General features: G+C 45.8%; 1 protein-coding gene across 2 annotated transcripts in view; it reads right to left on the bottom strand.

The window, feature by feature from the left end:
- The window catches only part of DENND5B (DENN domain containing 5B), a 751,805-nt gene that overhangs the window by 107,362 nt on the left and 629,326 nt on the right, over positions 1–15,117 (bottom strand). For both annotated transcript variants that reach the window (XM_086952789.1, XM_086952788.1), the window contains one exon: positions 6,142–6,260. In XM_086952789.1, coding sequence (XP_086808915.1) covers positions 6,142–6,260 — 119 coding nt within the window. The remainder of the gene's footprint in view (positions 1–6,141; positions 6,261–15,117) is intronic.

Raw genomic sequence — 15,117 nt, 5'->3', positions numbered from 1 at the left:
TGTCAAAAGGTTGATTAAGAATGGAGGCCTGTACATCAGGTTTGAAACCTGATATTCTTAACCATGCGTGCATGCATAGCAACACGCTTGTGTTCACTGCACCTGCTGCTGTGTCTGCTGCATCTAATGCACATTTGAAGGAGGTAAAGGTAATGAGTTTTCGCTCTTGTATGAGATCATTTGCCTTAGATTTATGCTCATCAGGCAGATGTTGGATATGTTTTTCCAACTAATCATAATGAGCTCTATCATATCTGGCTAGCAAAGTCTGAGCATTGGCAATTCGCCAGTGATAAGCTGCCTGAGAAACTACCCTTTTACCAGAGGCATCAATTAAATTGGACTCTTTATCAGGAGGAGGTGCCTCACCAATTGTTTGTGAGTTTGCTCTTTTCTGAGCATTACTGACACCAAAGAGTCTAAGGGCAGCTGACCTTTAATGTAAGCAGGGTCAGTAGGTGCTGGTTTACATTTTTTCTCAACCCTGGGCGTGATTATTCTTGCCCTGACAGGGGTCTTTGAAAACCTCATCTGCATGCTTGAGTATGCCATTAAGCATTGGTAAAGTGTGTGTTGTTTTTTGAGTGGAGCATAAGGTCAAGAATAAGAAGTCCTATCCTAAAGTCAATTTATGTAATTCCACCCCATGATAGTGAGCAGCCCTATAAAGAAGCTTAATATAATCTATATTGTCGTCAGGAGGTGATGGCCTAGATGGATACAAATCAGGGTCATTGTTTGTATGTGGATCAGTATTATAATCCTCCCATAGGTCAACATATTGTAGCCTGTTGTTATACCCACACCCCTCATCCTGTGGGTCAGGTGACAGTGGAGGTCAATTAGTGGGGGTAATAAGTAGGTGAAGATTAGTAGGTGAAGGAGGTGGAATATAAGGTGGTGATGGGTTTGTACCCATATTCCTTTTCTTTAGAGGTATATGATGCTCATCCTGATGTGCTAATTTCCTTTTTTCAGGTAATTTGGCATGAGTGTGTCCAGTGGACATTTTGGATACCTGGTAGATGAACTGACACAATGGATAGACCTCTTGCCAGGAGCCAGTGCCAGATGGCTTGTGCTTCCAGGGATAGTACTCTTGACCTGGTGCCCCCCCTGCTTGTTCAGATAGAACATAGGTGTCGTGTTGTCCGTCTGAACTTGGATGTAGTTGGTGCGCAGAGAAGGAAAGAGATTTGAGCGCCAGATGAACAGTTCGAAGCTCTAGGAAGTTGATGTGGTAGCCTCGCTCTACTTTGGACCCGAGACCTTGAACCTGAAGCTGGTCCATATGAGCACCCCAGCCTATAAGAGAGGCATCCGTGACCACTGACTGAGATGGAGGAGGGCGATGGAATGGAACTCCCCGGAGAAGGTCGGAGCGTTTCATCCACCATCTGATTGAATCTCTGGTACCTTGTGGAAGAGAGACACGGTCCTTCCAGTGACCTGACCTCTGAGACCATTGGTCCTTGAGAGCCTGCTGCAGAGGCCTCATGTGAAGGCGTGCATTGGGCACTATGTAGATGCACAAGGCCATCGATCCCAGGAGAGAGGACACTTGCCTGGCTGTGTGAATGTGATTGTCCAGTAGAAGATGACACTTCAGGAGCATGGATGACAATCTCTCCTCCGAAGGACACACGCTTGCCTGCACGGAGTCCAGGGAAGCGCCCAGGTAATGAATCTGTTGGGAAGGATTGAGTACTGACTTTTTGAAGTTGACCTGCAACCCCAATGAGTTCATCAGGTTGAGACAGAACGACAGATGGTCTTGAAGCAGAGCCGGAGTGGAGCTTTTCAGTAGCCAATCGTCTAGATAGGGATAGACTAAGATCTTTCGCTTGCGGAGAAAAGCAGCCACCACCGCCATGCACTTGGAGAATGTCTGTGGCGTGGATTTGAGGCCAAACGGAAGCACTCGATACTGGTAGTGATGGCGTCCGATTTGAAACCTGAGAAACGTTCGGTGCTTTACTGAGACAGGTATGTGAAAGTAAGCGTCCTACAAGTCGAAGGCACACATCCAGTCTCCCTGATGAAGATGCGAGAAGATCTGGTGCAGGGCCAGCATGCAGAATTTTTCTTTTCGGATGAATCTGTTCAGTAGTCGTAGGTCTAGAATGGGCCTGTATTCTGTGACTACTCCTCTTTTTTGGACAAGAAAATAGCGGGAGTAGACTCCTTGATTTTTCTGCACAGAGGGAACCTCCTCTATGGCCTTCTTTTTGAGGAGGGCAGCAACTTCGCCCTGCAGCAGTTGACTGTGGAATCGGGGAAGGTGCTTCATTTGAGGGAAGACTTGCAGAGGGGGTCAGCGGGGGGGACTTGAACCTCAGCAAGTAACCATGCTGCACAATACTCAGCACTCATCTGTCCTTGGTTATGGATCTCCACTCTTCCAGATGATAAGAAACACTCCCTCCCACCGGAGTGGCGAACAGTTGTAGAGGAAGGAACATCTCAGGGCTTGGAAGGCTGCTTGGGGGCAGACTGCTGTTTGGTATTGTTGCCTCTGCCTCTGCCAGGGCGTCTCTGCTGAAACTGTCTTCTGCTGTGTTTGGGATGACCATTGAGGGGTTTGAACCCTCTGCTGGTAAGACCGCTTGTCCCCCTGACGAAAGCGCTTTTTAAATTCTTTTCGCTTCTCCAAACCCACAGCTTTAACAGTGTCCATTTCCGATTTCATTTTGGTCATCTCATCGTCAGCGTGTGAACCAAAGAGAGAGGTACCATTAAAGGGGAGGTTCAAGATCTTCTGCGCATCCGGCTTGAGGCCTGTAAGGCGGAGCCAAGCCGAACGCTTTTAGCAGATTCCATGGGAGTAGCCATGGGCCGCGAGGTCAGAAGCATCCGCTGCGGCACAGATGAACTGGTTGGCTACGAGCCCTCCCTCCTGTAGGATTTCGACGAAGTTCTGTCGGTCTTCCTTAGGAAGCTTCTCTGTGAGGCGAGTGAGGCATTCCCAGAGGGACCTATCGTACCTTCTGAGAAGAGCAGAGGCACTGGCCACCTTCATATAAGAAGCTGAGGTGTTGCATACCTTTCTGCTAAACGAATCCATGAGTTTGCTGTCCTTTTCTGGGGGTACCGAGGATGAGGTGGATGCCGAATGGGACTTCATGGCAGCCGCCACGATAACGGAGTCAGCAGGTGGATCCGATCTGAGGAACAAAGGATCCTCCGCGGGAGCCTTGTACTTCTTGGCTATTCTAGATGGAACAGAGCCTACCACCGCAGGCGTGAGAAAGGTAGCCATCGCCAGTTCAATGAAGCCAGGCACCAGAGGCAAGAGAGGTCTGGGCGCTGACCGGTGGTGAAGAGTATCAAATATTATAGAGGTGGGTACCACAGGAGTATGCAAAGAGATATTAAGCTTCTTTGCTCCCCTGCCCAGCACATCTGTAAAAGTTGCGATGTCATCAATCGGTGAGACTCTTGAGGGAGGAGTATAGGAGAAGGTCGGAGAATAGTCCCGGACCGTAGACCTCGTAGAGGATGACCAAGTTGGAGATTTTGTGCGTCTTCTCTTATGGGGCCTGTCGCGATCACGGCTGTGCCAACCCCTGGAACTAGACCGATGTATTGCCCTGGGGGAAATCTTGGCTTAGCAGGTGATCCCAGTTGTGCTGGAGAGCGTGATCTGGCAGGAGAACTTGGTCTGGGTGAGGGTCGTGGCCACCGAGAGGGAGACCTAGATGGTCTGACCGGAGTACTTGTCCTTGGACCAGAGGGTGAGAATGTGCGGGAGTAATCTGAGCCCGGACTACTGCGACCGCCCAATACAGGCCCCTGAGGACGGTGAGATGACATACTGCGTGATCTGTCCGCAGATCTGGGGGAAGCTTCCGGAGAGATCTCCACAATGTTAAACCCAGGAGATGAAGATCTATCTCCTGATGACCTGGACCCAGGTGACTCCACAATGACTGTGACCTGCTCCCTTGACGGCGAAAGCTTCGACGTCGAAGACGTCTGTGTGACCAATGGCATCGAGCGAGGCCTTGTTGCTCTCGACGTTGATAGTCCACGCCGTGGTGACCTTGACGGCGATCTTCGGCGTCGAGCCGGTGACCTAGACGTCGATCTTCCTCAGCGTCGGGTTGACAGCGAGCCTCCAGGGTGTCGTGTCGACGACCTTCTGTGACGTCGTGCAGACGGCGACCCTTCCTGACGTCGCCTCCTCAATGTCGAATAGTCGGCTATGCGCAGCATGTGATCTACAGCTCACATGCTTCGAACCCACTGTTCTATTTCAATTTTGGTGCGTCACTCCGACCTTCAATTTGTATTTGTTGCAATGAAATCCTGTAGGTTGAGTGGTCTTGCTGTGCAGGCCAACTTATCTCTGGTCTCCTACTTTTAGCGATTCAACAATAAGGTAAACAAAGTTGCATTTTTAGAATGTTTTTCTGTAGCAAGATACTTTTGAATTAAATTATATACGTCTGCAAATCCATAGACCCTTGCTGAATTTTGCTGAATTTCCAGTAGATCTTATTAACCATGTACCTATCTTTAACAGCACTTACAAATGCTTGGTAATGGTCACACTGTGGACTGGATTCCTAGATGAGAGGTGAAGCCCATGCTAGAGCAGTTCCTGAAGCAATGGTAATAATGAATCCGACCTTGGCTCTGCCAGATACTATGAGATTTAAAGGTAAAATAGATGAAGCAAGAGTCCAAAAATTCTCCATATTTCCTGGGATTCCCAACAAATTCTTTTTTCTGCCAATCCAACTAGAGAAGGGTCTAATGAGCCTTGCTGCAATACGGCCAAACACTGACTAAGACTAGAATTTTCAGTAGTCAGAGATTGGACTTGAGTAGATAAGTACTTGACAGCAGCAAGTAATTCTTCATCAGCCATAGTTAAAAACTGAATTTTGAAAATGTATCTAGTGTTACAGTCTGTCACGTGCAGGTCTTGAGACATTGTTCGGGACTCCTTTTAGTTCCAAGATCAGGCCTACTTCCTCCTACTTCCACTTTTGCTTTCTAACTGCATGAACTTCGCTTACAATTCTATGCAGAACAATGCCCCAACCCAGTCAAATTAGGAGAAATAACAAAGACTTTCAGCGTAAAAGTCCAGCCGATAACAGCTAGACCTGAATACGCAAGGCAAATGACAAACACTGACCTACTGTCACCAAGCTAATATGTGCGCCCAACCCTAGCCAGAACTACAAAATGGAACACCTTTCTGTGTGGTAAGAGACTGTGTTCAAGAACGCAACTCTTAGAAAAAACACTAAGTTAAATATCTCCTTCAGTCTGTAAGTAGAACTAACCCTCTGGACAGAACCAAGATTTTTAAGTGTCATTACCACAGGCCCTTTGCACCATTTAAGGTGATAAACTGCTTATAGAGTTGTATATCCTATACTGACTATGCAGAACTAGAACTGTGAAAGCTGAAATGGAATGTTCTGAAACTGATTTTCTGTGGTGTCCAAGGATTAATTATTTTTAAGAAGCACATGGCGGTCTATAGCAATAAATCAACACCATCTTTTCAAATGAGAGGGGAGGGTCCTACCAGAGGCCTAAAATGGCATCACCCCCTTATAATCTTTTAGCAAGAACAAATACAATAAAGCTACAAGAGGGATTTGTCTTAGGAGCGGATCAAATGTGCCTTTGACATGTACCATCCAGCAGCTTGGATATAACTGATTTAGCTTTTGTCTGATTAGTATGGATAACAATTTGCACTAAAGCAAAACACATACTTTTGCAGAGAAATTTAACTTTGGGGATTTCAACCACTATTTGTAATCTAAAATGATATTTGGACATGGCTTCGGGCATTGAGTCAAAACTTAGGAGAAGCACAGTTGGCTTGTTTTCTGGAAGCAAGGTGGCTGCACCTAACGTTACCAGAAATGTAGAGCAATTATCACCTCATACCAGTAATAGTTGACATTTAGCAGACCAGCCTTTTTGAATCATTGATTACACCAAGGAAAAAGCACAGAGAAAAAACAATTAAGTACTTCAAGTAAATGAACGGTCTTCATAATATCAATGAAGTATCAATTCTGACATTCCAATAACTGCTTGGATAGCTTGTCCTTCAATCACAAATCTTAAAAATAAATTCTCCATATATCTGGCTAATGTGCAACATCTTACTTGTATGTGTGTCCTGATATTTCATTTCGAACCATGACGCAATCAACATGCCACTTGGCTAGCAATCCTGAATTGTCATGGCCAATCTGAACTGTAGTCAGCTTCCCCAAATTTTGTCGCTGAAAAAGAAAACAATGCATTAGCATACTTGTACACCTAATTCTAAAGGACATAGTCTACCATTATCAGTTACATATCATTGTAAATTAATAATGTGACATTCAGGAACCGCAGAATCTTTGAGTTGGGAGGGGCCTGACAGACCAATGTTTAAGACTTCTGGCTGTGGAAAAGAACGTTTAGTGTATCATTATACTCTCTTTTTAATCACAGCTCTACTTGAAACCTTACAATAACAAGTTTACAAAAGCGTTGAAAGAGAGCCTACTCCAACATTTATCTCTAATATTGGGCATGCTTTTAGGTTTTTAAAAAAAAATTTTGTTAATGACTGTAACTGTCTTTGTAGCATTATGAAAGAGTTCCTATGCAACAGTCTCTCCTCCTTAAGCATAACGTAAAAAAAATAAAAATTCTAACGACTATATCAAAATACAAAACAAGTTACCACTCAAGATGTCCAAGTACAGTTTTTCCTCTCTTTGTTGAATCTGAAATTTGACCCTTCCAATCCATCAGTTTCATGGTGAGGAACTTTATTTACATCCCCAAAACACTTTGGCCATCAGCCTCTTTCATTAGGACAATACATTCAATCCTCAAAACATTTGGCACTGACCCCAAGTCTTAATCGATTTATTTGGGCAGCCTCCACTGAAGTATACTTGTTATTCGGCCAACATGCATCAGTCCATATCTCTTTTTCACCCATGAGGCCTGGTCCACTCTCTGTCCCCAATTCCCGGCCATGTCCGTTTTGCCACTGCCCACCCCAGATTCACACACAGCCTTGAGCATTTGGGAATTCTTTTTTATCTCCAGATATTTCATACGTAGCGTGTAGCTAAGGCTTCACTTGGGATACCCAGCACCTGATCCTCCCATTCATTTATTCCCTCTAAAACAGGCCGTTTCTCTGGGCACGACCACAAGGTCTGGAAGGAACACTTTTGTGCACATTCCAAGGCAAAATTCACTGCTCGTTCTCTCCATTTTCAAAAGTGTCGATCTGGAACAGTATGACTATGCAATAATGGTAGCGGTATTTTCCAGAAGCCTGATCGTATTGTAACACCTATTTCCATTCCTCCAGGGCACCCAAGTCTACCTCACATCTTTATTGTCAGTAGATCATTGGGGAGTTGTTTATAATCTTTTTGCATGTTAATGAGACTACTTTCTTGTGCAATTGTTCACTTAGTATTCTATCCTTCAAGGGGGAGGCTTCAGCCAGAACAGTGCCCCTTTTAATGTGGTATGACAATGTGTGCTTAGCCTGCAGGTATCAACATTTACTTTTTCTTTTTTTTAAACATACTTTATTGATTGCCAAAATAGCATTGCAATGTGATTACGGTAATACAATTGGCATTTTATCTTTTTGATGTTCTCCCCATCGTATACATTACAGAGTGGTATGCTGGACAATTTTCTTTTTTTTTAAATGTGTTTATTGATTACAGTCAAAGTAATGTCAGCAGATAACAAGAATACTGTTACAATGGAGCAATAAGAAAACAAACCCCATCCCGCCCCCCCCACCCTTCCCACAGGCAGAACAGATAGAGGTCCAATACATTGGATAAATTCTTTTGGCTTAATAGCGGCAAATATGCAGAATAATAGCAATAACAGCCTGATACAAGACCCTCCGATAATGCTACTAATGTATCAATCAATGAAGGCATTCGGGGTACAAAAGAACGCCTACCATTGAGCCATGCTTAGGACAGTGTATGGGTCAGATCTTAGAGCCAGCTAGAACATGCACAGGAAGTGAACATTATTCATATAGGGTTATAACAAGTCTGGTCTAGTCATCAAGTATGCAGTGAGCTGGGCCCAGAAATCTTTGGGGCTAGAAGTCTCAGGCAATTCCTCCTCGTATGCCAGTAGCTGAGTTTTACAGCAAATCACTGAGCCCTTTTTTTTTTTGTCGGAGTGGTTTTCGCACCCCAACATTGCGTCACAGCCCTCTTCGCAAATAGGGTAGACAATGCAACTATACGTCTGTTACAGGGTTTGAGGCGTTTTACATACCCCAGTAGGCAGACTTCGGGGGTGCAGTGCACTGGTTCCAATATTATATCAGTAAGTAGTTTCGTCACTTCAGACCAAAAAGCAAACACACCCGCACACTGCCATGCCACATGTAAAAAATCTGCGTCTGCCATGCCACACCGCACACAATTAGCAGTTTCTCGGAGGCCATATTTAAATAGCTGTACAGGGTATAGTATAATTGATGTAGACATTTGAAATGGATTATTCTGAGATTACAATTAGCCGTGAGGTGGCCAGTTAGGGCACAACAATCAGTCCATATATCTGGAGTAAGGGCATCCCCCAGCGCTGCCTGCCATTTAACACAGGAGGAGTGCTCATGTTGCTCTCGTTCTCGCAGAAACGCATTATAAAGCTTAGTAATTAGACCTTGTCGCTCTTCTCCCGCCAGCATCGCCTGCAATGCCCGTAGAGTCGTAGGTTCAGCCGGGTAGTCTGGATATACAGCCCTAATGGCCTGCCGCACTCTCATGTAGGTAAGGCTAAGCATAAAGCATCGATCCGCGCACCTTGCAATGATTTAAATTGACCCTGCGTATATAAATCTCCCATACCCAAGATACCTACTTTGGCCAGCTCGCTGAGAGTCTGCCTCATGTGCTGCTGAGATATCAGGATGCAATGCCAGGGGCAGCAACGGAACATAGAGGTACGATAACTGAGCCCTTTCTGCCAGCTTACACCAAGTCCACGCCGTATACTGTACAGGGTTAATCCCAGCCCGGTGGCCACCCGTGCCCCCTGACAGGGTTGCTGTCTGCACTATCATTGGAAGCACTGCATCTGATTCTATCGCCACATGTGGCAGAAACCGCTGTGGGAAGTGCCAATAATGCCCAACTGAGCCTGTGCACAAAAATAGTGCAGTCTGAAATCTGGGGCCACAAAGCCTCCTCTCTCAAATGGCTACACCAATAGATCCCACTTGTACCTGGGCTTCTTCCCGCCCCACACGAATGATGTTAACGCGGATTGAAGTGTTTTGAATAGTGCCACATTCAATTTAATAGAAAAAGTCAAGCAACTTAGGGAGAAAGGCAATTTTTACAACTGCTATTCTATCCGCCAAGGAGAGGGGCAGATCGCACAGCCATAGTTCTCCGAGACCACGACTTCCGGATCCCTATGTAGCCAAACCCTAGATATTTCACTGGGTCCGACGTCGCAATTAGCGGATACTCCATCTAAAACTCTTTTGTGTGTGCCGTTAAGGGAAACACCACTGATTTCGACCAATTGATCCAGAGGCCAGAAAACCGTTCAAATTTAATATACTCTCGGAGCAGCTCAGGCAAATACAACTCCGGTTCAAGTACATATAGTAGCATGTCGTCCGCGTACAGAGACGACCAGTGATCTCTGTTGAAATCGCAAAGCAGCTGCCCCATAATGTTGCCGGAGTTTTCAAGCTAGTGGCTCAAGGGCGAGCAAGAATAACATCGGTGACAAGGGGCACCCTTGCTTCGTGCCACTTTCAATAGGAATCGGAGATGACACCCACCCGTTCACTCTCACCAGAGTGACTGGGTTTTCATAAAGCACCCTAATCCATTGTAAAAAAAAAAAAAAGGGATGAAAGCCCATCAGAGTCAACACCGAGAACATGTATGTCCATTGCAAGGAGTCAAAAGCTTTTGCTGCATCTAGCAGCACAGCAACAGCTTGGAAGTCAGGGTCAAAATAATGAAAAGTGGAAAAAATTGTTCAAAGATTATGCGTGGTGGAGCGCACTGTGAGAAATCCAGACTGGTCGGGCAAAACCAAGCGGGGAACTAACGGTTGTATCCTAGATGTGATCATTTTTGCAAGAATCTTCGCATCGATATTAATAATTGAGAGTGGCCTATAAGATTTGCATTTATTTGGAGGTTTATCCGGTTTCAGCAGAGTCACAAGCCACATTCTAGCCATCTTAACATATTCTTCATCAAAAGGCTGTACTAGGTATTCCTGGTGCAAGTTGGAGAGCCAACCTAATGCCACATCATCCAGGTATGTGCCAATCTCTTCCGGTAACAAGTCATTTTTGGCAGCGTACAGCTGAGTGTAAAACTGCTGCACTAATCTCAGGAGTAGAATAGTGAGCAACCCCATTCTCGTCTTGCATCTCCGCAATGTGCTCCTGGGTTCTTGGCGCTGCCAATTTTTGTGCTGGGGATCGACTTGGACGACCCCCCTCCCCATAGTAGCAGGCTGTCTTGCGGCGAGCACAGTGGAGCAACTTCTGGTCAACTGTTTCATTATGTTCCATAACAAGTATTCATATATCCCCCAGTACTGCCGTTGAGGGGTTGGTCTCATATTCTCGTTCCAGTGTGGAGATATCGGAGGCCAGCTTTTTAATGCGACGCCAGATATTACGCAACACTCCTGACTGTGCCCCAATGCAAACACCTCTAATGGTAACTTTAAACGCTTCCCAAAGCACTCCTGCACTGTCTACTGTGCTCTCATTCTCCGTAAAATAAATTCTGATCACCTCGGTAATGGTCTGTTTAAAAACTGGATCTGCTGATTCAGTAGGTTGTAGGCGCCACGAGTAGGGTGGTCGCTTACATGTGGGGACCAGCAGGCCTAAAGCTACTGGAGAGTGGTCCGAAATTGTTTGCGCCTCATATTGCACCTTCTTTTACCCATGTACAAACTTCCTCTGAAACTACCCAGAAGTTTATACGAACCAGGATCCATGGACCGTGGAAACAAACGGACCCTACCGGCATGCAGGATGTCGAAGTCGCCATATATCATGTACGTTTCCTGCCTCACATATCACCAGTATCGCTTCCGAGGCTTGTTTAGGTCTCGCCTCACTACTGCCCGTTCTATCTAACGTTAAGTCTAGGCAAACATTAAAATTCCCACCCCAAATGAGCAAGGTTGGAGGAAATGTGGAGATTCTGCGCCACACGTCTGAATAGAAGGAGGGGGTCGTCCATATTTGGACCATAGACATTTACCAAAAGTACACTCATGCCCCCCAAGCATCCAAGTAGAAGCGCCACTCGTACTCGCTCATCCATATCCGCTCGAATCACTTTAAATGGAACACCTTCTTTTATAAGGATTTACACCCCTCTAGAATAGGAAGAATAGGACCCGCCCAACGTTTTCCCACCTTTTTTGCCGATTCAACAGTGAGGTGGGTCTCCTGCAATAATGCCATGTGCACCCCCATACGATCCAAGTATGCAAAAACTGATCTAATCTTTTTAGGAGTATTGAGCCCTCGCACATTCCAGGTGAGGAATCTAACATTAGTATTCATAGCAATTAGCCAGCATCCATAAACAGAAACATCAGTATCCTAGGACATAAAATACACGTCTGAAAGAACCAGATGTAGCGGACTGAAAAATCTGGACTAAAATTCCATTACAGTTCTGCCATCCCTTCGAAGAACCCCTCAACCCCCCCAACTCCCCTCCCACTTCAGCAGCCCCAACTCGCCAAAGCCATCCCTTCCCACAAAATCCCGACCCCTACTGAGAACAAAAACATGAGTATAGATATGGGGTACACCCATTGGGGGACGTCTGAGAACTTCTGGTCTCCTACCTGGTAGGAGGTGGTTGAGCCAAATAAGTACTGTACCTAGAGTCCAAGCACATACCAACCATGTTGGGAGCCCTATGAGGCAACAGTACTTAGCCCACCAAGGACCCTCCACCTGCAAGAGAAAACGTTACACATCGCCGGAAAACAGTATAAATCCACATCAGAGAGGGCTATTGCTTCCTCGTCTTATACTCAATATACCCCAAAAAATTGTGAACTGTTTCTCTTTCACCATCAATCTTCATTCTCAGATACTGCTTGAGATGCTCGTTGTCTCCTCTTCAATTATTTAGCATGATCCATTCCGGCCTTGGGAGTTATGAAAATCTTGGAATCGCTGTCTGAGCCTATCTTCAGCAAGCAGGGTACAACATGGCATATGGGACCCCCTCAGTTTGCAGAAATGTTTTGACAGCTCCAAACTCTCTGCGCGCCGCTTGCACAGCCACGGTGAAGTCTGGGAAAAAGGCGAGAGTGTTCCCCTGATGTTAGATTGTCCTTTTTTCCCTGGCCATGCGTAATATAGTATCGTGGTCCCTGTAGTTAAGCACCGGGGGTGCCTGGGACCGGTCTAGTTGCAAGGGAGCGATGAGCGCGCTCGATAATAAACATGGGTGACAGGTGGTGAGAACCAAAGATATCGGTGATCAGTGTTTCAACGAATGTCTCCATTCTCCCCATATTTGTGGATTCTGGCAGACCCGTGATAAAAATATTGTTCCGCCGGGAACGAGCTTCCAAATCCTCATTTTTTGCCTGAATAAGAGATAGGACCTTTTCCATGTTTAGAGTTTTACCTGTGACTTCGCTAAGCCCATCCTCTGTGGCAGACACCCGTTGTTCAACTTCCCCCATGCGGGCATTCTGTTTCTCAAGCTTGGACGACATATGATCAAGCCGCCATTGTGCCTTCTATGGATTGTACCGAAGAAACAACAAATTTGCCTATACTGAGCTATTTTTTAGGGGACAACCATTGTTGAAGCATACATGAAAAAATAGCATGAACACTTGCTTTTTAAATTGCAACTTTTACTTTAATTCTTTTCTAAAGACTATTATGATTTTTAGCCTTTTTTTTGTCTTTTTAGTGCATGGGAATACAAAAACATGAAAAATATTTTACATTTATATACAAGCAAGAAACAAACATTGGTATGTACAGTAATTCAAACAAACTCACACTCAACACATTCTTGGCCATCCAATCATACTATACCACATTCATACTGGTCCCAGTGCCATGAAACAATTGTGTAAATACAAAATAATATTATTTGCTGTTTTTTACACGTTAATCGTAATTTTTCAAAATTTGAAAAAATGAAGAAAGTAATCTTTCAATCAGTTGGCACATTCCATTTGGAAAAAGAATGACAAGGGACCGGGTCGGGTCGACGCGTTTCGAACCCTGTAATTCTAAGGGTTCTCTTCAGGACCACAGTTTGACTACAAAGAAAGAAGGAAACAATCATCACTAACCAAAAACTAAGAGATCAACGTCTCACCCAATGCTCAGTTGCCCTCAGCCTACCTCAACAAGTGGGTCATGGCTCCACAGAAAACGAGAGCAGACAGATGTATTCCAAGTGGGGGGGAGAGGCGAAAGGTGCTGAAAAGCAAAGAGTGCACTCAGATGCATTCCACTCATCGCTATGCCTAGACTGGTTTTTTACAAAAGCGGGTCTGCGCGCTTACCTCCACTGCGGCGCGTGTTTATTCAAAGGGTGCTTCCCAGTCGGGTTTACGCTCGGTCCGGTGATACGGTTCCGGCGTCACCAAAGCTGGGGAAAGAAAACAATGCGGGGATCGCGGATTACCGTCAGGCGTGGGTCAATCGCTTAGGCAAATGCTGGATGTGGGCGCTCGCTGGCGCCAAGGGTGTCATGCTTACCGTGATTTATGCTCCGGTTCTAGAGGTCTGTAATCATTCGAAGTACTCGCTCCTCACCCTGCAGTCAATGGCGGGTTACTGAAGCCTCACTGCGGTGTAGCTTATGGGTGTGGCTTCGCCCTGGAGGGTGTTGGGAGTTGTAGTGTTGTCAATGGTTTGTCAGAAGAATTGTGGGAGATGAAGTCCTCATTTCAGATTCAGGAATTGGTTTTATAAATTTCAGAGATTTCGTTTAAACCATTAACCGCTGTGTCATATTTCATGATCAGCAGAGCTTCTCTTTGGTTCAATCTTGTTTCCAAATCACCCCCTCTGGGGTCATTTTCAATTTTAGACAAAACAGTCCACTTGAGACTGTTTTTGTCATGCTTCTGAGTCAACCAATGATGTACTAAGGGCGCATTCTCAACTTCTCTGCGCAACCTGGATTTATGCTGAGTGATGCGTTGCCTGACCTCTTGGGTTGTTTTCCCAATATATAACTTGGGACAGGGGCATAAAATCGCATATACAAAAAAAAAATACAAAAAAAAAATTCTATGGATTGTAGGCTGCGCTGCATGGCAAGGAGTGTAGGTTCCAATGTGGGTTGCCCGGCATCCGGGGCATCTGCCTCCTAGTCCTAAGCTGCTCTCTGTGAGGACTTAGGAGCTTTGCGCACCTCAAACGTGAGGCGAGGCTGCGACTTATCTGTCCGGCCCATCATGGCAGCCAGGGGGGAGTTCACTGTAGCACACGAAGGGGGCAGCACCCCTCAGGCCCACAACAGTGCAATGAAGTGATCTATTAGCTGCTCCGATAAGCGCAAACTAGCCCCTCTACCACACTCAGCAGCAGGGATTAGGAGGATAGCTGCCACGCAGTCCTTGGAAGACAGCCAGGTCACAAGGGTGGTACAGAGATTCTCTCACCAGTCCATGCACGGGGCAACGAAATTCAGGGGACTAAGTAGCCCAGGAGTCTATTGTGTCAGGGAAAAGAGGTGCCAAATTTCAATATCAAGTTCCCGGCCACCTCTGTGGGACCAATCTTAGCTATAGTTGCCTCTTAAGTAGGGTTGCAGGCAATAACAGAATGTGCGGTAAAATAGCCCCAGGCAGGGTTTGTATATCTGTAATGTCTCTATTGCCGTAAATATCTTTTAAGAGTCAGCAGAGAGCACTTGCCTGGGACAACCGCATCTCCGTGTGCTTCCCCATCAAGGTAAACGCTATTATAGTGGAAATGCAGGGGAAGCAGCGTTGGTGGCCTTCAATGCCGGATTGCGGTAAATATCGGCCCGGCCCAACTACGCAGCCACAGCAGCTCACGCACCACAACACCCAGCAGCAGAGCCCAGGCCG

This window comes from Lissotriton vulgaris, chromosome 1_2, assembly GCF_964263255.1.
Source record: "Lissotriton vulgaris chromosome 1_2, aLisVul1.2, whole genome shotgun sequence".
In the NCBI taxonomy this organism is placed as follows: Eukaryota; Metazoa; Chordata; class Amphibia; order Caudata; family Salamandridae; genus Lissotriton; species Lissotriton vulgaris.
This window is presented reverse-complemented; position numbering and strand designations above follow the sequence as displayed.